The 27,758-nt window shown below is 45.6% G+C and overlaps 2 protein-coding genes across 2 annotated transcripts; both read left to right on the plus strand.

Moving 5' to 3' along the window:
• Nucleotides 1–16,247: 16,247 nt before the first annotated feature.
• On the plus strand, nucleotides 16,248–17,890 carry GJA9 (gap junction protein alpha 9). The gene has a single exon (XM_052810394.1). The coding sequence runs from the start codon at nucleotides 16,248–16,250 to the stop codon at nucleotides 17,796–17,798; it is 1,551 nt and encodes a 516-aa protein (XP_052666354.1). The 3' UTR covers nucleotides 17,799–17,890.
• A 3,354-nt stretch (nucleotides 17,891–21,244) lies between these two features.
• MYCBP (MYC binding protein) lies at nucleotides 21,245–26,774 on the plus strand. The gene is made up of 5 exons (XM_052810396.1): nucleotides 21,245–21,385; nucleotides 21,586–21,658; nucleotides 23,414–23,462; nucleotides 24,212–24,341; nucleotides 26,682–26,774. Exons 1-5 carry the CDS (start codon nucleotides 21,371–21,373, stop codon nucleotides 26,724–26,726), a joined length of 312 nt encoding a protein of 103 aa, XP_052666356.1. The 5' UTR covers nucleotides 21,245–21,370; the 3' UTR covers nucleotides 26,727–26,774.
• Nucleotides 26,775–27,758: the final 984 nt, after the last annotated feature.

Consider the following 27,758-nt stretch of genomic DNA (forward strand, 5'->3'; position numbering starts at 1 on the left):
AAGGAGCCAGACACAAGATTGCAGAGAGACGTACAGGGAAGTGGAAAGACTGACAGAGAGAAGACAATTAAATATCCCAGCTGAAACCAGGACAGATGGAAAAGGAAAAAAAACACCTATGGGCTGCAGGAGAGAGAATGAAAAAAAGGAGGGAGAGGGAGCAGGACAAGAACTCAGAGAGGAAAAAAAAGGGAGCAGTCAAACAAGAGAGAAAGGGAGAGAGGAAGAAGAAGCAGGACAAGAGAATAGGCAGAAGAGGAGAGGTACAGGGAAGAAAAAAAAAAAATCACAGCAACTTGGGGAAAAAAAAGGGGCCAGGAGAGAGGCAGGGAGGGACTGGGACTTACCACAGCTCTTGCTCTCGGCACTGCCAGAAGCCTTTGCCAGTTCAGACGTTTCTTTCTCCTTCTCTCCTCCCTTCCTCTTCTGTAACTCCTGTCGCTTGACCATCCTCCACCTAAAAGAATACATGGATGTCTCACAGCTCTCATAAGACGAGGCTTCCTAGACATGTAGCCTCGCTCACTCGCACACTACGCGGCTGTACCGTGCTGTTGGTGATGCATACAGACCCTGTGGTGCACATTGGCGGTCTGACCTGCTGCGCACTATGAAGAGGGATCCTTCCGCACGCAGAGAGGCAGGGTCTCTCTTGCCTGCAGCGGGAGGCAGCTGCCAGCCGGATGGCCTTCCATTTCTTCTTTAACATTCTGTGGCCTCTCCAGCTTCAGCAGCTCCTGTCCACAGCCAGTAAGCGCTCCAGCTGTCCCTCTGTGCTCCCGCGCCGCAAGGAGAGGGAGGCCAGGCAGAGACAGCCCACGCGAGCCTGAGGCTGCTGCAGTCAACGGCATCCCCAGGGGACAAACAGACAACCGCATCCACAGCGTGGCCTCTGGGAGAGGGAAAGAGGCAGCAGTGACCGTTATTACCGTAGCTTGACCCTGGCCGGAGCCCTTCCTTCCACAGACGCCGCTCTTTCCCCGTACCGCTGCTAACGGCACCCACGTTAAGGAAGACTCGAGAACACCGGAGGGCCAGCTTGCTGCCCTCGCGACAGGGCTCGGGGGCTGCCTGCGGCTACAGCGCAGGCTTCAGGGGAGGGGCTGGAGCTGGGGGCAGCCGCGCGGGCCGAGCGGGGCCGGGGGAGCTCTGGCGACTGAGGGAGGCGCCCGCTGGCCGGGCCTGGGGGGTGCCCGCCTCCGTCCCCTCTTCTCTTCTATCGGCTCTCGGGGAACTCCCCGGCGCTGCCCTGGCCCAGCTCGCCTCCGCCAGACCGGGAGCCTGCCGCGGCGGCCGCTTCGCAGCTTCCCGTCCCGCCAGCCCTGGGCGGCCAGCGGGCAGGAGGCACCCCTCGCCCTCGCCGGAGGGGATCGCTCGCCTCACCCGCGGTCCCGGCGCTCGCCCGCTGCCGCCGAGACCCGCGCCCCGCGCGCCGCCACGCTGCTCCCGGGGACCGCGCATGCGCCGGAGGAGCCGGAGTCGGCGCCCGAACGCCGTCTGCCCCACGCGCAGGACGGCGCATGCGCCCGGGAGGCGCGTCCGCACGGCTCGTCGGGGAGCGAGCGCAGCGGGAAGCCCGCGGAAAACCACGCGAAACCGGCAACGCTCCTGAGTCTGACCTGGTCGGACTCCGGGGGCCGCGGCGGCGGCGGCAGCAGCGAGGACTAGGCCGCGCCGCACGCCCCCGAGAGCCACGCTGCTGCCCGGCCGCCGAGTCCGCGAAAACTACAGCTCCCGGCATGCCCCGGGAGGCAGCCTGCCCTGCTGCCTGACCCGACGAGACGCAGCTTCCGTTTCCACCCACCCCCACGCCGGCGCAGCAGCAATCCCCGCCGAGCCCCCAGCGCTGCTCCCGGCACCTCGGGCGCGCTCCCGCCGCCCGGCTCCGGACAGTCCCCGCCGCTGGCTCCGGCACGGCGCGGCACCCCCCGCCCGGCTCCGGACAGTCCCCGCCGCCGGCTCCGGCACGGCGCGGCACCCCCCGCCCGGCTCCGGACAGTCCCCGCCGCCGCTCCGGCACGGCGCGGCACCCCCCGCCCGGCTCCGGGCAGCCCCCGCCGCCGCCGCTCCGGCACGGCGCGGCCCCGCTACCGCTCCGTGCGTCCGACACGGACCCCGCACGTCCTCCTCGGGACTTTCCCCGGGACGCGCCGGGCGATTGCGTAGCCCCGCCACGGGGCCCAGTGCTCCCAGCCCCCCTGTGAGCCCCGAGGGCCCCCCCCCCGCCTCGGCACAGGCGGCCCCCACCTCCCCCGAGCCACCCCCGCCTGGGACGTTCGCGGTCCGAGGGGCGCCCGGCCCCGCTCACCTTCTCCCTCGGGGCAGCCACAGCCCGGCCACCGCTCTGCTCCTGCCTGGGCTCCCACCGGCAGCCCCTCCTTTACAGGGAGGGGCCGTCGCCATCAGCCTCACTGCCCGCACCTGGGGCCCAGCAGGAAAGGGGGCGTGGCCCGACCCCCCCCAGCGCCTCACCTCCTCCTCCCCCGGGCTCCCTCACGACCCCTCGTGATACTGAAGAGCCAGTCGAAGAAACTCTCTTAAGACTCATTTTGGAGTTTTAGAAAGCAGGCATTCTTTGTTGCGGCGCTGGATGCACGGGGGATAGTTGCACCTAGCATGCATGCCACAGCTTTAGCACTAACAGGTTATATAGAATAATCGCATATTAATCAGATTAGTATACATATACATAAAAATGATTGCAACTGATTATCATAGTACTGCCTACATCTGATCATGCGCAATGGGGGATCCATTTGAGTCAAAGGGCTGCTTTTACGACCACCAACCCATTTGAAGTTCTTGTTGGCTGTCCTTGAAGTCTTTATTCTTGTCCTTGTTCTTTGATCTTGAAGCTTAACGCAGTTTCAATCACGTGTGGTCAGTTTCAGCATTGTTCTCATCTAGCGTACAGGAACATCTAGTCATAAGACCAAAGAACTGCAAAACTTATGAAAAATGACTAGTTAAAGTTTGAGCAAACCACATGAAATGTGTGGACATATGCTATCCCTTGCCCCATGCAAAGGGAGCGCAAACGCAGCCTGGAGGGCAAAGGGGATGGACAGCCAGTGTTTATTCAGTCGCGCGCCTAACGAGTCCTGCAAGCGAGTCTGCTCTGGAGCTCGGGGTCCCCCCGACACTCGCCCTGCCCCTGGGACACCTTGGCAGTCCGTCCGTCAGGGAACACACGGTCGGTCAGCTGACTCCTGGAGCGATGGTCTGCTGGGCAGAGGTGAAGGCTGCCAAAAACAAGGAGCAGGACACTAGAAGAGAGGAGAAAAGCGGCAGCTGGCTGGACAGCGAGGGTGTAGCGAGAAAGTGCGAGAAAGCAGGGAGCGGGTCCCAGAGGGAAGGACGGGGACAGGCGGCCCAACAGGGATGGAGAAAGAAGCAGCAGAGAGAGAGGAAGAGAGGCAGCACGAAGAGGGAGGGGGAGCGGCACGGAGACCGACAAACAAGGGCGGCTGGGGAGCAGGATGGAGATGCAGGAAAAACCTGGGACGGGCAGCATGACAGAGAGGGAGGAAAGCAGAACAGGGGCAGGGAGTTGGACTGAGAGAGATGGAGAAAGACAAAAAGTGTCAAAGAACAGGGCAGAGAGGGAAGAATGAAACAACAGGGTCAGGGAGCCTGGACAGCAAATGGTGGAAGGAAGGGCTGGGGCAGGGGGAGTGGCAGCAGGGTGGAACAACACAAACCAAACAGGGCAGAGAGGGAAAAATTAAGAAATAGGGACACGGAGCCAGAAAAAAAAGAGAGCTGGAGAGCAAAAAGAATAGCATTGTGGTTTAACCCCAGCCAGCAACTAAGTACCATGCAGCCACTCACCTACTTCCTCCCCACCCAGGGGGAAGGGGGGAGAGAATCGGGGGGCGGGGGAGGGGAAGTAAAACTCATGGGTTGAGATAAGAACAGTTTAACAGGACAGAAAGGAAGAAAATAATAATGATAATAGTAACAATAATAAAATGACAATAATAATAAAAGAATTGGAATGTACAAAGCAAGTGATGCACAATGCAATTGCTCACCACTCGCTGACTGATGCCCATTCAATTCCCAAGCAGCGATATCCCCCCCCCCCCCCCGCCCCGCAGGCCAACTCCCCCCAGTTTATATACCGGGCATGACATCACATGGTATGGAATGCCAGTTTGGGTCAGCTTTCCTGGCTGCGTCCCCTCGCAACTTCTTGTGCCACTCCAGCCTTCTTGCTGGCTGGGCATGAGAAGCTGAGAAATCCTTGACTTAGTCTAAATACTTGGCAACAACGGAAAACATCAGTGTGTTACCAACATTCTTCTCGTACTAAATCCAAAACATAACACTATACTGGCTATGAGAAAGAAAACTAAGTCTATCCCAGCTGAAACCAGGACAAATAGCAATGCGTACAGAAAGAAGCGTGGAGGAATTCTAAAATGGGGTCACCGGGGAACCAGAGACAGTGAGATGGAGAAAGGACACATGCGACAGGCCACAGGGCGAGAGGGAGGAATTAACAAACAGGGACAGAGAGCTGGCTAGAGAGAGATGGAGAAAGGCAAAAGATTGCCCAGGCAACAGGACAGAGAGGGGGGAACTCAAAAACCAGGGGCAGGGATCCGGACAGAGAGAGAGGCAGAAGTAAAATGGGGAGAAGCAACAGGCCACAGGGCAGAGAGGGAGGAATTGGTAAGTAGGAACATGAGACCAGACAGAAAGCGACGGAGAATGGAAAAAAATAGTGGTGGGCTACAGAGAAGAGGGAGGAATTAAAGAACAGAGACTGGGATCCCGACAGAGAAACATGGAGAAAGAAGGGGGAAAAAACCACTAAGGGGCTACAAGACAGGTAGGGAGGAAATAAAAAATAGCAGCAGGGAGAGAGACCACGGAAAAATCCACACAGCCCCTTGGGGCTGCCAATTGCCAAAACCATGGAGACAAGTGCAGAGAGGAACTTGGGATCATATTCAAAATATAGAATGGCGTTTGGAATTTACTGGAGTTACAGGGCCCTTGTTAGATCCACCCAGAGCCAGAACTATCTATGGAAATTTAGATTGGACTAGACAAACAGAGAAAATCACACATCCGAAATGGAACTGTATGAAAGTCTATACTTGTAATTCCTCTGACCCAGAAGTTCAAAGACTTTATCCAGTAGCTAAAGCTCTAAGATGGGGATGTCCTTTAGAAATTATAGTAATGTTTTAAATGATACTTGGTCCCCTCTTAATAATGGAAGAAAAGTTTGGCCTGGAATTGACTGTATCAAAGGACGGGTTGAAAGTTTAGGATTAATTGTCTGGGTGAGTAGTGATGGTACGTGGTCCACTCACCTTCCCATGAAGGACAAAAGTAGACAATGGACTTATAGGCTTATTAAATTTATGCCCTCTCTGGAAGAAATCTCCCTTGCGGCCTCGATGGTGGAATCGGGTAAAACAAGAAGATGATTCCTGGCAACCACCAAGTACTGGAACCAAAATAGGATGGGTATTGGAATCTATATTCTTACCACAGTTAACTCTTCAAAATAAAATTACTCTCCACAATCTCTCACTCCAAGTAGAAACATTAGCTAATGCTACTCAAAGTGGGCTAAATGAACTCAATGTACAAGTACAGGCTACTAGTAAAATGGCATTGCAAAATCGGTTAGCTTTAGACTTACTACTAGTAAAAGAACATGGAGTATGTGGATACATTGGATTTTCAAATGATTTGTGTTGTATCCACATACCAAATGTGACAGATGATTTAAACCATCAGATAGACAGAATAAGACATGTAGCTCAAAGTAGTAGAGAATTGAGATCAAACATAGAAAGTTTTTGGCTAAACAAAATATTTCAAAACTTTGGATTTTCTCTGACTGGATGGTTAGCTGGGCTTTTGCAAAATGTAATTGTGATTGTTATCATCATTGTTATAATCTGTGTTGCTTTTAGCTGTCTTAAACGAGCTGTGACACGATCTGTATTCAGGTGAGACTACTAAAAGAATTAGTAGCCTCAAACAGAAAGGGGGGAACTGATAGCATATGTCCATACACTTCAAGTGGTTTGTTCAAATTTTTATGGTTTTAATATTTTGTACCTTCTGTGAAAACTGGTTTGCTGCTAGATAACGGTGTAAGTGAGATTTGATAAATGATCATATATTAACATTATGGTTGAAACAATAGACAAAGGGTAGCCAGGGAGATAATTACAAAAGTGTAGTCAAGTGATTAACTAGTAATTATTCATAAGTTTTGCAGTTCTTTGGTCTTATGACTAGATGTTCCTGTACGCTAGATGAGAACAATGCTGAAACTGACCACATGTGATTGAAACTGCGTTAAGTTTCAAGATCAAAGAACAAGGACAAGAATAAAGACTGCAAGGACAGCCAACAAGAACTTCAAATGGGTTGGTGGTTGCAAAAGCAGCCCTTCGACTCAAATGGATCCTTCATTGCGCATGATCAGATGTAGGCAGTACTATGATAATCAGTTGCAATCATTTTTATGTATATGTATACTAATCTGATTAATATGCGATTAGTTATTCTATATAACCTGTTAGTGCTAAAGCTGTGGCATGCATGCTAGGTGGAACTATCCCCCGTGCATCCAGCGCCGCAACAAAGAATGCCTGCTTTCTAAAACTCCAAAATGAGTCTTAGCGAGTTTCTTCGACCGGCTTTTCGGTATCAACAGGACGAGGGAGATCCTGAGCAGGGCAGAGGAACAAAAGAAGGCTCAGAGAAAACAGAAGGGCCTCAGGAGTGGATCTGAGACAACAAGAACAGTTTAAAGGGGGCTATACCAAAAGCTGCTCTTCCCAGCATGAGGTGCAAAGTTCTATGGCACCCTTGAAGTATAGAGATGGAAGACTACATCTCCTTGCATGGTGTATATGTTGCAAATATTCTGGTAAAGAAATAAAAATTTAATCACATAAAAGAGTTTGGTTTGATTAAGAAGTAGAAAATTGTGAAGCATAGGTATGGGAGTGTTAAGTTTGAAATGTAGTCATAGGAGCTTAGGAACTTTAGAAAATGTACTACGTGTAACCATAAGAATTCAAGTATTGTCTAAAACCAGTTAACCACAGAAACTTTGACAAAGATTTGTTGATTTGTGGTGTTTTGTTTCAGGAAACTAAGGAAACCGTTATGGACACCAGTTTGCTGTTTGGAAACCCCTTACCCTTCCCACCTCGATCTAATTATCGAGGATTCTAATCAGTAGAGTTAAGTGAGATTAACCAATGATTGTTTTAACATAAGAATATTAATAAGATGGTGTGACTGAAGGACCAATTATTAGAAAGGTTACATTTAAGAATAGACATAGTATGCATTTTTATGTAAATTAATATAGATGATGGTGAGAATCGTACTGCGCAGAATCACCTAAGAGAGGTCAAGAAGCGGACAAGTGAGGAAGACTATGGAAGACCACCAGAGGGCTTCTGAAGACCACCAGAGACCTTTACTGTGCCTGCGTGAAGAGACATTTACATATGCTAATGATTTATCGGAAAGTTAATGATTATGTATAACATTTTCTAGAAATTTAGTGAATATGTATAACAGGTGTGTATTTAACCTGCACAGTTAGACTAGACAGGTGCACACGATAGGTGGAGCAATCCCCCGTGTGCCCGGCACCGCAATAAAGGAGTGCCTGCTTCTTAACTTCTCATTGCTGTTAAGGAGTTTTATTCCGGATTTCGGTAACACATAGAACAAAATGGGTGTCCTGCAGTGTAGTGCTGATGTACTTAAGAAATTATGTACTTAAGCCACCCTAAGAAGACCACCTGCAGGCATCCACCCTCTCTGTAAAAACTCCCTCAGCACCAGCCACAGAGACCCGGACCTGCTGCCCCAGCCACAGTAGACCCATTTCAGTGTGCTGCAAGCAAACGCAGGAGCAGCCTGGTATGCTTGTACAGCCTGGATGGGCCCTGGCTGTCCCTGGGATAATAGGAAATGCCACCCTGAATGTCCATGACAATGGAAGGGAAATCCCCTGAAGCCCTGCTGACAGCACAGAGGTTCTCCAGGAACGCCCAGGGATGAAAAGGGGGTCTGAGAAACCTTGGGACCAACCCCTGCTCCCTCAGGCACAAAGAATGACCTCCTTCCCTTGGGCACTGTCACAGACAATTACAGAGTGCAGTTTAGTAATTAATCCATGTAAACAACACCTGGCCCGAGTCTGCTGAGGGGCTCAGAGCTAGTACATGTCCCGTTCCTCTGTGACACCTCAAAAGTCATTACTGGCCGGGCGTTTGGCAGGCCAGTGAGGAAGGTCAGCTCCTGCTGCTGCCCTCGATATGTCAAGTCAGGGAGTAGCTGTTAGCCTTCTCCCTGCTTTTTCCTTGAGAGGTAGAATTCAGTTCCAATATCTGGCAGGAAAACCCGTGATCTCATCTGTCTGCACTTCTGCCCTAGCCCTAGACTAGAGCCCTGCATGAAACTTTCACCACTTTCCGCTCGACTGCGGCCTTGGCAGCCTGACCGTGTCATGCCTGCACCGTATCAAACCGCGGATTCAGATCAGAGCTGAATGCTGGGCAGCACAAGGAAAGGTTACTGTAGTGATCCTAACTGGAAGAGTATTGTACTTCGAGGAGTTAGTGATCCATGTAACAGTTAATGTAGGAAGGTGCAGGCCTGTGCTATGCTGCCTGTATGGCTTAGCTGTCAGGCCTCCTTTGTGTCGCACGTATCCCTAGGTCTCAGCATAAACTTAGCTGGCTAATGGTAACGAAAGAGCCTGCAGGTAGCTCCCACTTGGCACTGGCAATTAACACCAGCCACGTGTCCTTGACTTCAAGTGAAGTGGGAGAGTCTCATGCAAACATCTGTGTGATTGATGGTAGAAATGACTAATAGAACTATTTTCTTTTTAGAAAAGCACCGTAAGAGCTCTGAAGACTGAGATGTCAGTGGAACCTCCCCAGGGACAGGATCTGGACTGCATGCTGTGTCCTAATAAGAGGTTCCTCCGATTCTGCACATCCAGGTTCCCAGCATCTGAGGGGATGTATGATTATCCACACTATGCTCTTTTTCCTTCTAGCATTAGTGTATTGGGTTTGTGTGGCGGGGGTTTGGTAGCGGCAGCTGGTCTGCAGGGGTGGCTCCTGTGAGAAGCTGCTAGAAGCTTCTCTGGCTCCAAGTCGGACCCAGCTCTGGCCCAGGCTGAGCCCATCAGCAATGGTGGTAGCACCTCTGTGATAACATATTAAAGAAGGGAAAACCTGCAGCGGAGAGGGGAGTCGAATGTGACAGAAACACCTATGCACATACTGAGGTCAGTGAGGAAGGAGGGGGAGGGAGGTGCACCGGAGGAGGGGATGCCCCTACAGCCCATGGTGAGACAAGACGGCAGGCTGTCCCCCTGCAGCCCATGGAGGGGAGTGGGGGAGCAGATGCCCACCTGCAGCCCGTGGAAGAGCCCACGCCAGAGCAGCTGGCTGCACCCAAAGATGGCCGTGACTCCGTGGGAAAGCCTGTGCTGGAGCAGTCTGTGACTGAAGGACTGCAGCCCATGGAAGGGACCCACGCTAGAGCAGTTCGTGAAGAACTGCAGCCTGTGGGAAGGACTGACGTTGGAGAAGTTCGTGGAGGACTGTCTCCCATGGGAGGGACCCCATGGTGGAGCAGGGGAAGAGCGAGAAGTCCTCCCCCTGAGGAGGAAGGAGCGGCGGAGACAAGGTGGGATGAACGGACCCCAACCCCCATTCCCCGTCACCCTGTGCCACTGAGGTGGAGGAGGGAGAGAAAATCGGGAGAGGACTTGAGCCCAGGAAGGAGGGAGGGGCAGGGGGAAGGTGTTTTGAGGTTTGGTTTTACTTGTCATTATCCTTATTTTGATTTGATTGGGAACAAATTAAGTTGATTTTTTTTCCCCCCAAGTTTAGCCTGTTTTTCGCCTGTGACCATAACTGGTGAGTGATCCCTCCGTCCTTGTGTTGACCCATGAGCTTTTAATTATATTTTCTCCTCCCCAGGCCACCAGGAGGGAGGAGTGAGTGAACGGCCTCACGGTGATTTGTTGCCGTCTCGGCTTAAACCACAACAGTTAATGTCAATAAATGGAAATTTAACCAATATGGAGTCCGAGTGCCTTTCGTACTGGGATTGTAACAAATACTAGCCCCAGTGCATTACAGTTAGAAACTGCAAAGAAGGGTTCGCAGCCTACTGTGTGGGATTCAGGGCTTACAGCTTATGGTCACCTGTTCAGTAGAAAGGTCAAAATCCTTAAGCTCTAAATGCTGAATCCAGAAGTGATAAACTGCAAATCTTGGAACACAAATCGTTGTTGGGGATTTAAAAATTTTGGATAAGGTTAGATTTTTAAATCCTGTGCCATGATCGGTAGATGACTGAACTGGAAACACTGATTGATAAATACCAAGCCCCACAAAATAATGAACCATAAGGCCCTCAGTAAGAAACCCTCAACAGCAACCTCTGAAAAAAAAAAAAAGGTAAATTAAAAACTCTGAACCCTCCGTTTTAAACAATAAACGCCCAAGCGCATATAAGCAGGAAACAGATAAGCTGTGGAATTTTTGCTCGCAGCCCAAAATGTTTTGCCGCTCGATAGGAATCTCAGCAGAACATGCAGACAGACACCAGGAACACATTACAGTTGCTTTTTATAAGCTTGGTTTTAGCCACCGTACTAACATGACCGTAAGCATGAATCAATCCCAATTATTGAACTAAAATGCACTTCCACCCAATCTACCCGCAACCCCGCAAGAACCAGTTCATCCGCATTAGGGACAATAACTTGATATTTTTAGTCCTTGCAGATCGACAGGCAAACATCCAGAGCCGGTGACACCTATTACAACCAACCATCCTTTTCTTAAGGAAACCAGTACCTGCTGAAGAGAGAGAAAAGCATTTGTGACAAATGGGAACGCTCCTCCTGTGGTCACTAACAGCACCTCAAAACCTGTTTCCTCAGGTCGGTAAATCTCACCCTAAAGACTAACCAGAAAATTCCTCACTGAGTGGCCAGGAAAAGGGTAAAACATTTCAGCTGAGGAAGTAGTTTTTATGATTTTTAGCCTATTACCCACATAATGAACATGGGCAGTCCAAGCTACCTAACCAACTGGCATATCGCTCAAATTCTCTTCAAGAAAAAGCAACTACCTTTTTTTTGAATATGCTGAGGCTCATCCAGTTGGATGTTTCTCGGCTGTAAGGATGCAATTTAAAAGTGTCCACCTCAGATCTACAAAATTTCTACACAGTCAGGTCTTACAGAACAAGAAACTGTTTTCTGAGTGTTCTGTAAACATCGTGGAATGGAGAATTTGGGGAGTACAAGCATCCTGCTTACTTTACAAGAGGCTCTTTTCAACATAGTGAAGAACTTGTGCGGGAAAAGGAAAGTCCCAAGTGGAAACACAGCACGCCATCTAAGCTTAAAGACCAAAAAAACACCTTAGACCTTTTGGACAAATGCCAGGGCATCCTCAGAAATTTTGCTTGTGAAAGCAAAAACACAAATCTGCACCTACTGATTTGCACGTATATCTTAGCAGTCCAAAGTGAATCTACAAGCCAGCACAGAAAACGGACAAAGGTGAAGAGCGTGTGCCTCAGTATTTATATGGTATTCTCTGGTCTGCCTTCAAACACAGTACCGCTGGATTTGGTGGTCCTAAAGACAATACTGAGTAGTACAGTTGTCCAGATTTCTCATTGTTGCAGTTTATCATTTGTGATCCTAACTTCACTCTGTAAGAAAACTATGGGAGTGAGTCCACATTACCCAGAAAGCCTGTAGGACACATCACTGATTTTTGTGCCTCTAGTTATCTAGCTGGCCATCGTGGGTCAGACAAATACAGCAGAAAATAAAAATCAATTGTACACATAAAGTGCACATTATTGATGAGTAGGAATGAAAAGGTCTTGATCTTCAGAGAATATTTCCACAATTGAATGATTTCTGTGGTGTTTGACCCCAAGCTAAGAAAATATAATACAGTGGTTAAAGTTTGGGCGATGTTTTGCAGGAAACCCACCACCGACGAAAAGCCAGTGAGGTAGCTTCTAGACCTGGAAAAAAAATTACTATTCTCTCCTTACATAAATATTTTGTTACTAAACACTGAACGTTGGTATGACAGTTTGTGTAAATAGTCACATCTGCAAAAAGTCTGGACTAAGGTAAAGAGCAGCACTGGCGCTATAAAATTGTCATTGGTGCTTGAATTCATTTTCTCTCCCGCCTTGTCAAATTGTCATTTGACTGAAATACCATTTTAAATGAGATAATGCATCCCAGAACATTATGTGCAGATCATTAAATGTTCATCTTAACATTTATCTTTTACAGAACAAGTAGATCCCCAGCCACCGTAGTTCAGTCTTACCAAACACTTAGGATTTTCAAACAAAGCTTCAACATCTTTGCAGGAGGTGGGTTGGAGGGGTCTGTGGACCACTTCAATGGACTTCGAATTTTTTTCACCAATAGCAGAAAAACGTTTAGAAACCTACTTTGATAGAAGAGACGTGTTTAGAAACCTGCTTTAAGTACTTAATAGAAATGGCTGGCTGTAGACTTATAGCTTGCCAAAATGATCGAATACTTCCAGGCAAGCTGTCATTTAACTATGAAATCGGACGTGACCTATTGACTGATCCTCAGCACCAAAATTAAAAGATAACGATTAGCTTTTTAGAGTTCTCAGCAGAGGAAGTTTATTTATCCTATACAGGACACCTGGATCAGCGATACACTTCTGCAGGGTGCTGAGGAGAGTCATCTAAAAGAGCATTATGGTGCTAGATATACTTCTAAAGTCATATTGATCTTGGCAGTGGAGTTACACATTAATACCAGGCATGCCTAACAAGGCCATATCCTTGGCCATTGTGCTGATAATGCTAGCTCCAGGACAATCTTTGTACACAAAACAAGCATATTTCTTTGCCAGTCTTCCCTTTTCTAAAATGAGGTCTCTCTCCCTCTCCTCTCCCCAGTGTCTTTTGCTGACATTTCCTGAAGTTTAGAGTGTTTGAAAGGGTGCTGCTCTCCAGCCTACCATCAGTCCCCAAAATACACTGTAGCCGTCTGATTGGCTCAAAAAAAAAAAAAATTCAGGTAGATTTTAAGGTCTCTTAAATAATTTTTGTGTGTCAGCTCAGCTTACAAGCTGCCATCTATCCCTCAGTGCCGGCGGACTTTTTAAAGATAGCATTTACTCTTAGAATTTTTATGTAAGCAAAGGAAGAAATTATTTGTGATGAGGGTGGTGAGACTCTGGAACAAGTAACCAGAGCAGCTGTGAATGCCCCATCAGTGGAAGTGTTCAAACACAGGTTGGATGGGGCTTTCAGCAACCCAATCTAGCGAAAGATGTCCCTGCCCATGGCAGGGGGTTTGGACTAGGCGGTATTTTACGGTCCCTTCCAACCCAAACCATTGTATGATTCTATGTACCTTTAGCCTGTAGAACTTTCGCTGCCATTCTTCCACTTTCTCCTTCTTCACATTAATCTTTTCTTTTCTAAACTCAGTGAAGGGTAATTTAGGCTAGGGAGTATTCATTCTGTTCCAGTGCCTCCACCTTTTTTCTCCTCTAGGGAGACACAAAGAATGGTAAGTTTGTGGAGTAAAGGTGTAACTGTGGGTTCCGTTTCTAATTCTGCCACACGCTGACATGGGGAGGATGTATAGTGTATAGCTTCACCGAATCTTTTACCATAAGTAAGCGGGTTCTTCAGTAGAAGAAACCCACTTATTCACCCAAGTCGCAGGGCGACTGCTGCAATGATCCATCTGATGCAAAGAAAGGAATAGGAATGGGAGGAATTTAAAAGAAAAAGTTAACAACAGTAGGTTGTAACCCATGAACAATTATATCAATTAATATATGTGGCCCTTGCCTTCCTAAACACCTAGAAAATCCCTGTTCTTTGAGACTAGGCAGTTTGTGCGCTCTTTTATACTGGAAAATATTTCAGCCTGTTCTCAGTGTTCTTCCTGCTGAGGTAATGCGGAGGGGTAGCTGAAGGCCTGGGATAAAAAGGGGACTTTGTGTCACCTGGTCTGTTTCTACAGGCTATACATAAGTATCACTAGCAAGAATGACTGACACCTTTAGTACGTCCGACACTTAGACTGGAATGCTAATGACTTGCTCCTAAAAAGAAATACTGAATTATATGAATGGGGAAAATGGTGTAAAACAGTTGCCACATTCTGGGCTGTTTTAAAGAAGTCAGTATGACAAGTAAAATGGCATAAGGAGAATAAATAAGAGGTGCAGAATCGTAGAATATAAAGACAGACAATGTCTATGAAAAGGGAGTGAGTCTGCAGGGGGCAAAAGTACTACCATTGAGTTTTTACATCAGGAGTGTGCTGCTAAACTGTTCCAGGAGAACAGACTGCAGAAATCTACAATTACAGAATTCAGGAGGATTTACCTTCTTCACTTTTGCACAGGCAAGCTGAGTGTTTGCTGCTACTGAGATATGTAAACTAAAACTTGATCTGAAAGTTTTCTTTTATCCTGTTTGTCTGAGGCTGAGATCGTTCCTAAAACTTGGAAGGTGCTGGGGAGGCGAAGGGGAAGATAATCTGAAGGAAGTTAGAGCTGCAGATTTTTCATTTCTAGATTTTTTAATGAGATTCTTTCACCAGTCATAGCTAAACTATCCTCGGAGCGGTAGCAGACTGAACAACAGATTGATTTTCTCCTCCCTCCATCCCTAGCAAATATAAATTCAATGTGCAAAGCTTGCACTCCATTACTTGCTCCTGTCGTGAAATAATCTGCTTAAAATGTGAAATTTACTCACACGGACAGAAGATGGCAGGGGTTGTAACTTTTTATCGGACGCTGCAGATCTTTAATTTTACACATTTTTGTAAAGAAAGGTATGTTTTATTTTTAATTTGCTGTTTATTTTTAATTTTTTTATCTTTAAAAAATGTCTAACTTGCCTGTTGTACACTGATTTGCAAGAGTATTTTCATGTTTAGTAGGCTACCTTAACATAAAGTTTCCTCTATAGTCGTCGGTATTGCGGCTATAAGACTGCAACTTCCATTTGATTTCTTAACGCTCCTGTTTTACAGGGTGAAAATGAATCCCATTTGAACAGAAAACACTGCGATAAACCACCTTTATCCTAAAAAACCCCAGATTATTCTGGTTTTAATATAACTAAATTCTATTGAATGGTACTGTACATACAATGAAAAGGTAAATCTACAGACATACTGGTTATCCTCGTGCATAAAAAAGAAAAAGATTTTTGTTAGCTTATACAATAATATAAACACTGAAAAGGAATTAAAATCTTGTCCACAATGTAGTATCCTGTAACGGAGAAAGAAACAACATAGGAAAGAAAGGCGAGATATGCAATTACACACATGTATTACCAGTTTATCTGTACTCAGATGATAATCATTTAGGAAAATGCTGGTAGAGAATTTTTGCATAAATCATTTATTTTTCACAGAGTCAGGGCCAAAGATAGCAACGCTTGACACTTTGGCACTCTGTTCTGTATTTCAAAAGCAGGTATCATTGATCAGTGGAAACTGGACCGATTATGGTGATTTGATTTGTTTATCATTGACATCTGCAAACAAAAAGCAATTGCCTGCTCCAAATTATATGCTTAAACATATTTTTTAATTTAACAATGCAATTTTGGCAAGATGTCTTATTCCCTCTCGAGTTCCTTTGTATAACGAATTTTTGCTGCAAAACAGTAACCGGACATTACCATAACTTCCGCTGTGACATGGGGCTCGGAACATCTGAAAAGGAGGACAGGGAAATATTCTTCTATCTTCATAAGTGTCCTAAATATAAATGTACTGCTCTCACACTGCTGTCAGATGATGGTTAAACCAAACTGCATAATGCTCTTAAAATCCTACAAGTCAGGCACCTTAGTTTCCACTGATTTGATGCCACCTGAGGGTGCTTAGTACCTCATAGTGATACGCTTATCAGGATGTCTTTTACTGATAAATTAGACATGGGCGGATGATGCACTTCTCCATCTTGCAGATGAGAGAGAGTAATACCCAGATTATCAATGAGCAGTGGGTCATGTTGCCATGGTTACAATGTGAGATACAATGGTTTTTCCCAGTGTCATTTTTTTTGTAATGCATTAAGGAAGGACTGCAGCTTTTACAATGTTTGATACCTTTTTTCTCCCATACATTTTAGTGTTAAGATGGCAGAATAACCATGGGAGACTGGAATTTCCTTGGAGGCATTTTAGAGGAAGTCCACATTCATTCCACTATTATTGGAAAGATTTGGCTAACAATCCTCTTCATATTTCGAATGCTTGTCCTCGGAGTGGCAACTGAGGATGTTTGGAACGATGAACAATCAGAATTTATATGCAATACCGAGCAACCTGGTTGCAGAAACGTGTGCTATGATGAGGCCTTTCCCATCTCTCTCATAAGATACTGGGTCTTGCAAGTTATATTTGTGTCTTCCCCTTCCTTGGTGTATATGGGTCATGCCTTATACAGACTAAGAGCCTTGGAAAAAGAGAGGCAAAAAAAGAAAGCTCAGGTAAGAGTGGAACTTGAAAGCACTGAATTAGAAATGACTGAAAATCGGAAAAGACTGGAGAGAGAACTCCGGCAATTGGATCAAAGAAAGCTAAACAAAGCACCTCTGAGAGGCTCTTTGCTCTGCACTTATGTGATACATATTTTCACAAGATCTGCAGTGGAAGTCGGTTTTATGATTGGGCAGTATCTTCTTTATGGCTTTCATCTAGATCCCCTTTATAAATGTCAGAGAGATCCATGTCCAAACACAGTCGACTGCTTTGTATCTAGACCAACAGAAAAGACAGTGTTCATATTATTCATGCAATCAATAGCGACTGTATCATTGCTCTTAAATATCCTAGAAATTATCCACCTAGGATTCCGAAAAATTAAAATGGGACTCTGTGGGCAGAATAAAAACAAGGACGACCCTGACAATTTCTATGTAAACAAATCTAAGAAATACTCTGTGATACCGCACTCTTCTTTGGGAGTATCCACCACCCCTCAAAAAACTCTTCCTTCTGCACTTAGCGGTTATACCTTTTTAATGGAAAAGCAAACTGACACTGCTGTCTACCCAGTTCTAAATTCTCCTCCCATGTTTCAGTCTGTGCAAAATAACTGTACAGAAAGCAGCAGCAATTACACCCATCGCAATCAGGAAAATAAATCGCCAAAGAGGAGGCCAGCTACAAATGCTTCAGACAATCAGACTCGAAATACTAGCACAAATAATAATGAAGGCTTGCTTGGCGAGCTTGGGACTGAAGCGCATGATGTGCAAAAAGAAGCTGAAAAGAAACATTTCCCTGTTGTTACTCAGAATGCAGATATAGCTTTGAGCACGTGCTTGAGAAGCTTTGCTGAAATGCCATCTCAAACTTCACTGCAACCCAATACCACTTTTCCTATTACTGGTTTCAGAAGACAACATGGAATTGGTTCATCTTGGAACTGCTCAGCAATGGTTGAGAGTGCAGGAGCTTCAACAAATTCTCTTCCAAAGAACAGCAACAGAAGACAAAGCAGTTTCAGTGCAAACAAAGTCCAACTTCCTTACGAAAATTCTAGCCGAGCAGACACTCCTGACTCTACAGAGGAGGTGAGCTCAGAATCTAAGCAAAGTAGAAACTGCGATAGTCCTAAGCCTTTCTCTCTGTCTAGGCGACTGTCGCTGTCAAGTAATGCCAGCAGCAGGCGTGCCCCCACTGATCTTCAAATATAGTGTGAGTTAATCTGTCAATCGCACTAGTCAATGCTGGGATAATTATTGGACATTGCGACATAAGTAAGACCTATCTATAATAGTAGCTAAATCGTTCAACTTTAACCAGCTGTTTCATGTAGATAGAAAATTGAAATATTCAAAGCCCTTTGAATATTAGCTAAGTAACTTTTAAACAGTCTCGTTACTTCCTTTGTAACGAAAGGATGGCTTAGACCTCAGCATATAAACTTCTACACTACCCTTCCAGCTAAGAAGGAAAACATACATCGTGTAAGTCCACATATTACGAAAAGTCAGGCATAAAATCACAGCTGGTACTATTTAAACTGAATAAAGGTAGAAGACAAAATTTAGAGTCTAATTCTATTTTACGAAGAACAGTAAATGACATTAGGCTAAAGATGGCACTGGCACTCTCAGGAGAAATTAATTATCGGTAAATATGTTTCTGCTTAATCTCTCTGAGAATTCAAACAGACATTTGATAGCTGTCTGAAAGCAGAATGTCAAACATATTCTGCTGTTTGAACTGTGTTAAATACAAAAAGAACAAAACATTTGATGCATGTATCACTAATTCTTTGACTCCACCTTCTGCTTTTTTTTTTCAGTGTATCACCACTGACTTCCTCAGCAGAGCAATCAGAGTGAATCTCTTATCATATACTATTACCATTAAATACACTATTACATTTTTAAAGCATCATGAATTACAAATGAGTTGTGAGCTTTAATTTTGAGATTTTGCACATGTCCTGGTTTCGCCTGGGATAAAGTTCATTTTCTTTCTAGTAGCTGGTACAGTGTTATGTCTTGGATTCAGTATGAGAAGAATGTTGATAATGCACTGATGTTTTCAGTTGTTGCTAAGTAGTGTTTAGACCAAGTCAAGGATTTTTCAGCTTCTCATGCCCAGCCAGCAAGAAGGCTGGAGGGGCACAAGAAGTTGGGAGGGGACACAGCCAGCACAGCTGACCCAAACTGGCCAAAGGAATATTCCATACCATATGATGTCATGCCCAGTATATAAACTGGGGGGAGTTGGCCTGGGGAGTGGATTGCTGCTGGGGAGCTAACTGGGTATCAGTCAGCGAGTGGTGAGCAATTGCATTGTGCATCACTTGTTTTGTGTATTCCAATCCTTTTATTATTATTATTGTCATTTTATTATTGTTATTATCGTTACTATTTTCTTCCTTTCTGTACTATTAAACTGTTCTTACCTCAACCCACCAGTTTTACTTCCCCCCCCCGCCCCCCGATTCTCTCCCCCATCCCGCTGGGGGGGGGGGGGAAGTGAGTGAGCAGCTGTGTGGTGCTTAGTTGCTGGCTGGGGTTAAACCACAACCTCGTAACACTAATAAACTAGCTTTTTTTTTTTTTTTAATCAGAAAACAAATTACTGAAATTTATTAATCAGAAATTTTGGATTTCACAAACCAGAAGGCTTACTATGGTAAAAAAAAAAGAAAAAAATGGTAGTACCTTCCTACTTTCAGTTACAATGTCAAAAATATGTAAAAGGTTTATCAAACTGTAAAACTACTCCTTTTCTGGATGCTACGGGGTCCACCTGTCCCCCGAATTCTGACAGACTTTTAAATCATAGAATGCTTATAATTGTTTAGAAGGAGCATTTCCATTTATGCTTTTTATGGGGGTAATAAATAAAGGACATTCATCCACTTGCTGCTCCAGTCCATATAGTGTAAGGCGAGTTCCATGAAACATCTTGAAGTAATGAAGGAAGGAAAGATGAACAAAATACTATGTTACCTTTGTAATCGAGACTTCTATGAATGAAATACTTTCACTTGAGTTGCACAGCACTGACAGGCTGTAAATACTTAGTGAGGTGGTCACATCTGGGATGCATTAGTGTATACACGTATATTTTTTACTAGTGGATTTGACTTACTGTACGCGTACTGGAAAACAATCTGTGAGATGTAGCGTCACAATGTTACGGCATCATTAAATTCTTAATGGGCATTATCATTATGCTTACGAGCCAGCCATGTTTCAGATTGGCTGAAGGCTGTACAATATTAGGAAAAAAAGGAGCCAGAAAACCTTAAAGGCTCTTCTGCTTGCAGCAGCAGCATTAATTTGTCCACATAAGAAATACACATTAATACTATTAAAACTGTTCACTGTAGATTTCTCTCCAGCAGCTATTCTTCTCATGTCTAGTATCGCTCTACGTGTATACATAAATACAGCCCTATGTAATTCTGCTTACACTGTAAAATTTAACACTGTGTAATATACAGGAATGTATATAAATGTATAGTGTGATTTAGCTGAGTTAATGCTACTACTGTGGCTTTAATTCTTGCATTTCTTGATGCGTAAGTTTCTGTGGGTGATAACTGTGCTAATGCATGCTTTACATTTAATGTCTCTGTAATAGAAAGCCTAGTATTTAATGCACTCCGCTCCCACTGTCTACATAATAGAAAATTAGCATTTAGATGCTCACATATGGGATATGACATTTGCACTTCTGTTGGTTCAAGACAAGATAACATAAAATCACAGCTGATTTTCCACAAAACACAGGATAATTTGTTTTTCTGCTGCTGACAGAGGATTTTTATTAACTTTTGTTGTGTGGACATGGGTCAAGCATTCTATTTCATCACAGCACCTTGCCAACAGAAAAGCGTAACTTAATTCCAGTGAAAACTGAAGACGCTGCGGAAGAGCGTGCAGAAAAAGCGTGGAAAGACCCTAACATTGCCGGTGCAAGATTATTCGGTTGTTTCTTTTATTTATTTTTATAATCAACAGATTTTATCAGTCAGCAGGTATCGCAGCGTTTCACAAAAATAAGCCGGTATAACCGCTTCCGGTTTTTAAACCAGGCTAAGGCAAAAGACTTTCTTTTCGACGCGAAGGTTTCACCGCATGTAACCCCTCGGAGCCCCTTGGGTAGGTAGCTTTGCAGCTGCAGCTTGCTGTAACTTTCTCCTCCCGCGATTTTTCAGTCAGGTCCCGTTCCCGCTCAAGCCACCAGCACCACAGTTACCCGATCTGACGGAAAGCCGCGCTGCCAGGCACAGCAGCACCTCGCCGCCCGCAGGCACAGTGAATGCCAGACGTCCCTCACGACAGACGCGGGCCACCGCCCCGCCCTCCGGGTGACTCCCGCTCTCCCCGCGGCAGCGTGCTCTCTCACCGGGGGGGACCCAGGGGCCGACCGGCACGGCCGCCCCCCGGCGCGGCCCGGCCCGGCCCGGCCGGGCCGGCGGCGGCGAGCCCCGGAACCGCCGAGTCCGGAACGCACTTCCGTACCTGGTGAAGAGCGCAGGGCGGAGCGGGACACGGCCAGAGCTGCTGGGGCAGGGCCGCAGCGCCGGCTTCGGCCTTTCTTTGGGCGGCGCGGACCCCCGCAAGAGAACGATCGCGGCGAGATGCTGCTCCGACGGCGGCAGGCGCCCGCCCGCGCGGGGCGAGGCCGAGGGCGTTGCTGCTGTCCCGTCGCTGTGGTAACCGCTGGGAAGCCCTCGCGCCGTAAAAGAGTAGGGCGCAGGCGCGAGGCCGGGTGCAGGCGCGCTGACGGTTAGATGGCGCATTACAAGGTAGGAGGGAGCGAGCCGGCGGCGCGGGGTTGGTGCGGCTTACCGTGCCGTCTGCGCGGAGGGGCAGGCCGTGGACTGGTGCCGGCTTGGCCCTTCGTGCCGCCTCCGCGGCGGAGAGGGGGGCCGGCCTGCCCCCACGAGCCGCCGCCGTAGCTGGGGCGGGTCGCCGCCGATCTGACCGTGTGGGCGTCCTCCCTCAGGCCGCGGACTCCAAGCGGGAGCAGTTCCGCCGGTACCTGGAGAAGTCGGGGGTGCTGGACACGCTCACCAAGGGTAAGTCTCCGGCCCGCGTCGTGCCGCCCGCGGGCCCCGCGGGCGGCTCTTCGGGCGCTTCTGCGGGCGGGGGCCGTTCGCCTCGGGGCGTCCCGCTCCCGCGGCGCAGCTGCCGCCCTGGCACGGCTGTGGTGCGGCCGCCCCTCGGGCTGCCTCGGCGCTCTGCGCCGGCTCCGCGCCTCGGCGAGCCGGTCGCTCTTTCTCCTCAGTCTGCGTGGCGGCCGGCGGTGCGCGCTGGGGGGGGGGGGGGGGGGGGGCGGGCAGGGGGCCTCTCTGGAAACGTGGCCTGTGAACCACCGTGCGTTCACTCCTTGCTGGCAGTTCGCGCGTTCATTGCGTGTGGGTCGATTGCTAGAGACGTGTGTGGAACAGGAGTGGTAGAGACACGTAAGGGACAGGAAGGCAGTTCCTTTCCCCTTCCGTGGTGTGTGAAACCTCTCTGACTCGGCCAAAGTGCTTTTCTCTATGCTTGCTTTTGGAAACAGCTGAACTTCTTGGGGGCTGTTATTCTGCCAGAGCTGTCCAGAGAAAGAAAATACTTAAGACAAAATAACAGTAAATGTGCTTTTAAAAACACTCTATTTAAAAAGACCCTTTCTTGAGTAGAGCTTGGTGCTTCTCAAACTAATGAACCTGCAAGTTTTGGGAGAGTGACTATCCGTATCAGAATGGGGAAGATGATGATGCTGAACTTGATGCGTACTTTGGCTTTCTGTATGGCTTAGCGTCTTTTAAATCCTTCTGAAGTCTTTTTGAGAGCCTTCCAATAGTATGTGGAGAAAGCCTGTTAATATTACTGCTTTTAAAACATGCTGTTTGAAGAGGGAGCAGCAGATCTAGGATGTCAAGTGAATAGGTGCTGCACTAAGACTCTTGGCCTGGTGTGTGTATTCTTTGTATTGTAATATGAAGCGTCCTATCAGATGGCAAAACAAGTCTTCCAAGCAGTGTGGCATCCTAATTTTGTTTTTAACTTAGGTGCTTAGTTTAAAACCAATTTGGCTGTACAGTTTGGACATCTGAAACTGGGAGAAGGGCTTCAAAGTATTTATGAAAGCAGACATCTGCTATAGCCATGTATGTGCCCCTGGGGTGAGGGGCGAGTGGTTATGTTTGGGAACTTCCCGAGTATCTATGCGACTGAGTTCTCCAGATATGGAGTTGGTATGTGTATGGCTAGTTTTATTTAAGCTGTCGGGGTACTGCTGCTTGTGCCTGACCTCCCTGGCACTCAGTTGGCTGCTAGAGGCCTCATCTGTAAAGATTATCAGTGTCACCTACTCCGACGGTAGCCATTTATTTTTGCAACTGTAGGTGTTTAATGGAGGCTTGCTTTTGTATTGAAAGTTATGGAAGTGCTGATGGTGTCCTGTGGTTCAAAGATGTAGCTTAAGTGGAAGTAATGATTTATGAAGGGAGAGTCTCAAAATAGTTAGAATTTCAATTTTGCTGATGAAAGCCAATATTAGGATTGTGGAATATGTAAAAATTGTCTAGGCTGTTTTGTGTTCTGTGCTAGAATAGCCAAAGACTATGGTTAGGGGATAAACAAAACTTCTGTCTAGCTGTAACTGGGTGGGATGCTCTGTTCCCGCCTGTACAGCAGACCTATTCTTTACACCAAAGTATATAGGTGAAAATCTTGTTAAGCAGAAAAATGCGCTATAAATGCAGCATGCAACTTGTATGCCTTCTGACTGTTGGTACATGAGTTGCATGAACTTCTTGCAATTGTTGAATATTTTCTATTTGCAGTGTTGGTAGCCTTATATGAAGAGCCAGAGAAACCAAATAGTGCACTGGAGTATCCTTTTTCTCTTCTGTGAATTGTTTGCAGAGACTTCACGTGAAACAGCAGTAGTGCTTCTGACTTGTAGGTGGAGAGGCTCATTTAGAAGACTTACATTGAGAACATGACTTTTAAGGATGCAATTTAGGTCATAATTGCATTCTTACAAACTAACAAAGTCTGGCAGGATGAAAGAGAACTGTGCGTACCAGTATGCCAGCAATTCTGAAGTTAAGTTATAGGCCATTACAGAATGTCGTAGACCTGCAGCATTAGATTTGAGCACTTATAATATCTGTGGCTTCTGAAGTCAGCTTCTTCATGCTTCCACCCCCCACCCCACCCCCCCCCTCCAATAATATGAGAGGGTGAAGAAAATTAACGTCTTTTGTTTCTTGCTGTTTTTAAGTACCCTCTCTTTTTGGCCATTGCTTCTATTTTTTTGGTTATTCCTTTTAACTCTTCAAAACTTCTGCATTTAAGAGAGGAAAAGAAGAGGAGGGTGTAGTAAAACATGTGAATTAGTCCTGTGTGTACTGATGTCTTGTTTTGGGGTTTTTTGTTTTTTTTTAATATACCAATGAACTTGAAAAGCTTTCTTATTTTTGTATCTTCATGCTGTAGGATGGAAAACACTCTAGTAATCTTAAGTGGTTTAATGCAATTTTGGTCACGTGTATTGCAGCACTAACTTCATCATAGTGTTAAAACTAAAGTGTGGTTATGCTGTCTAACTGAAGAAATACTTAACATCTAAATATCAGCTTTCTGAAGCATCATCTGGGAGCATCAGCTCCTGAGAATCCAGAAATAGAGGCACTTCGCTTGGAAGTGGCAGAGATGAAAGAAAAATACGAAGCTGTGTTGGAAGAAAATAAAAAACTGAAAACCAAGGTAAAAGTCTACTTAGTGTTCCTCAGTAGTTCCATATTACACAAGAAGAATACTTTAATACTTAGAATACAGCTAACTTTCTTCCATTAGAGTAACTGATAAATGTTGTTGCATTGTTTAGCCTCGTGGCTGAGGAATGCTAATGGAATTCATCATAGTAAAGATTTTTTTTTTTGATGGGACACTTATTGTGTTCTGTAACATAGAATAGTGTTGCTAAACTAGGGATTTTATTTATTTATTTAGTGAACGTGTATGTTATTGAGGCTAATCCCATGTCTTCATTCAGTCCTGTCTGGATGTGTTTAAGTTGTCTGATATTATGTAGCTCATGCTTCCACAACAGTTTTGAAAAAGAAAAAAGCTCATGTATCTATTATAAAGGCTTTCAAAAGGCAAACTGAAGGAGGAATATTATATATTAGTTTGTGTGACCTGGCACAGACTTGCACGTGGCAGGATGTTACCAATGGAGGCACTCGTGTCTATGTGGAACAGTAATTTGCACTTTTGGGCAAAAACAACCCTGGTATTCCTCTATCTGCAACAACAGTGGATCTGACGTGCTAGCTAAGGCAGAGCCATTCTTTAAGGGGTCTGCAGACTGTCTGAAACAGCTCTGAGATGTGAACAACTTCCCCTTATGAGAGAGCACTGACTGTAAACCTAACAACACTGAAGGAAACCTTAATAAGCTAGTAGCTTATGTGCTGCTACAGGTTTCCATGCGTTTGGTGGAAGAGGATGGCTGTTGTTATATGTGAACATCCCTGTGTGTTTTTTTTTACTGGGAGACAACCACGCCACCTTAGTTCTGGGAGAAGGGATTCTTGGGTGTTACGCCTTTGTATTTCTTGTCTGGAGTGCCCTCTTGCTGTCCTAGTAATTGTCCTCCTCCTCTGTTAGCCACTGTGAGTCCTTACAGCTACATTTGTTATTTCTTACTAGGAAATATGGCAAAGAGCAGAATTTTAGGGGGAGTAGCAATAGACCAGCAGTTCACTTGGTGTAGCCGACTTAAAAATGCAACTGATAGTAAGTAGACACATGAAAGCAGAGTAACCTGGGTCTTTGTTTAAAGAAATCTTTTAAAGAAGTCAAAACTTGTTCCAGGAAAGTAAGCCTTTCCATAACCATGGGTTTATTTGTGCTTTCACCTTCTTCAGCCTTCAAATGATAACTCTTACTTTGCGTGTTTTCCAGTATTAATGTTTTTGCTTTTTCCCTTTCTTTTCCCTACCATCTTCTGCCTGTCATTCTGACACTGTAGAAGTTCACACAGACAGAATGCAGGGAGAACACTACTGTTCAGCGCTTTTTTTTTTTTTCAGTCCTGTAGCATAAAATACATGCCTTTAACTGTGCATTTATTGGTAACTTGAATCATGTCCAAATAGGTGGTGGTCTTCCCTTGCATTCATCTGTGAAGATATGTTCTTTTCCTTACTTTTATTGGTCAGAATGTCAGGTATTTGGGTGGGGCGGGGGACAGGAAGTCAATAGTTAGGCCCTTTGTGGAAAAAAAACCCTGACTTTGGATTGTATACTGGCCATCGTCTGTGGTAAAATCTACAAGAACAGTGGTTCTTGTCAGTGGCATAGTGATTGCTGTAACTTAGTGTTGCTGCGAGGAACACATGGGTATTAACTTTATGTACTTTGCTTATTTTCAACCTACTCCACAATTTGCGGGAGAGGGGAAGAATCTTAACTGAGGAAACTAAACTGGCGTATTTCAGAGACTCAGTCCTAATGCTTGAACTGTTTTGAAGCTTGAGCTTACCTTTAATGTAACTGAGGTCAAATAAACACCTTCATATGTTTCTTTGGAAATAACTTTACACGTAAAGGTCGTACTTTAGCGCATAGTTGCCTAGGCCATACTCTCCACAAAGAATAATGAAAGCTAGAATGATTACAGGGAACGTTAGTTTGGGTACTGTTGCTATGAGAATGACTGTTTCATTTAATCATATTTCAGTGAAATCAAAGCTTATAAGGCACTGATCATTATCAGCTGCTATTTGAGATGAAAAGTACTTAATGAGACCTAGAACAAGAAACAGGCAAAAATTAAGGGCAAGACCTATATGCTTGAAAGTGTGTTTAAAAAGCTCCCTTGTCATAGCTGCATGATTATACAATGTGACAAATTGATGTTTTGAGGGAAGGGTTACTTTGTTGCCTGACTCGAAAATGGACTTGCATAAATATCAGTGATGGATTAAAATGCACAAAGTAAATGGAACCCTTCAAGACCAAATGTTTTCCTACATTTCTTAATGTAGAAAGTGTCTCTGAATGTTGCAGCTAACTAAATTCCTCTCTTTAAATCCACAGCTGGCTCAGTATGAACCACCTCAAGACGAGAAGCATGGTGAATAACAGTAGTTTCTCCTTTAATGCCTTGACTTAATAAAGGGCTTCCTGAGAGCTGTAGTCCTTTTTTTTTTTTTTGTGTGTGTGTGTGTGAACTCTGCATGTCTACTTTGTTACCTTATGATTTTAAAGAAAGAAAAAAATGCAGTATGAGTGTACAGCTATTCTTGTGCAGCTGCAGCAGCAGCAGCTGAAGAGTTTAAGCATACTGACCAACTTCCTTGGTTTCTGTATTTAAGAAAAGCTGATAGTTATGATTAACTTGTAAATAACTGTGCCTGCCAACTCTGTGTAAATTTCATATTGTGGTCAATGGTCCTGTTAAGCTGCTTATCTCTCTCTTGGTTTTCTTTTAACTGGTGGGGGTGACATGACACAGATGGACCACTGTAAACTAAAGCAGGACCTCCAAGGTATGTTCTAAGTTGGTGCTCAGCACTGAGGTTAGGCTTCTACTGAAGCTGATAGGGTAACTGTCTACTCAGAGGGACACAAAAGGGGTGAGTATAGTTATGTTAAGTGATGGACATAGCACAATGCTGGAGATGCAAAGTGAACTTACACTTTCTAATTTGCATGAGGTGTACCTATTTCCATGCAGTTCATGTCTCTGATCCTGTTTCAGAAACCGGGCCTTGGAGAGTTGATCCAGATACTGCCTGGGCAGTTCTGAACAGAGTACAAATTTCTAATTTCACCTCTATGTTCTATTGCCCCTGTTTCCCTGAGTTGGCTTCACAATTCTTCTGGAATGCAGAATTGGCCTTTTTTAAAAAAAAAAAAAAAAAAAAAGTTTTAAAGAGCTGCATCTGTCTCCTATCCTGAAACCAGGTAGTTTAAAGGCAACTGATGGCAGGAAAAACAAAGGAAGGGGAGGGAAAAAGTGCAGTAGCTGTCTTATGTATTTGATCTACTGGCTATTAGTTTAACTTCTCTGTTTCTAGGATGGGTTTTGCAGCTTGTCTTATGGGTGTGGTAGGATGGATCGCAACTTTTGCTAAAGGCAATGTACAAAGTGAAATCAAGGGCTAATGAATG

The sequence above is a fragment of the Harpia harpyja genome, chromosome 16 (assembly GCF_026419915.1).
Source record: "Harpia harpyja isolate bHarHar1 chromosome 16, bHarHar1 primary haplotype, whole genome shotgun sequence".
Taxonomy (NCBI): domain Eukaryota; kingdom Metazoa; phylum Chordata; class Aves; order Accipitriformes; family Accipitridae; genus Harpia; species Harpia harpyja.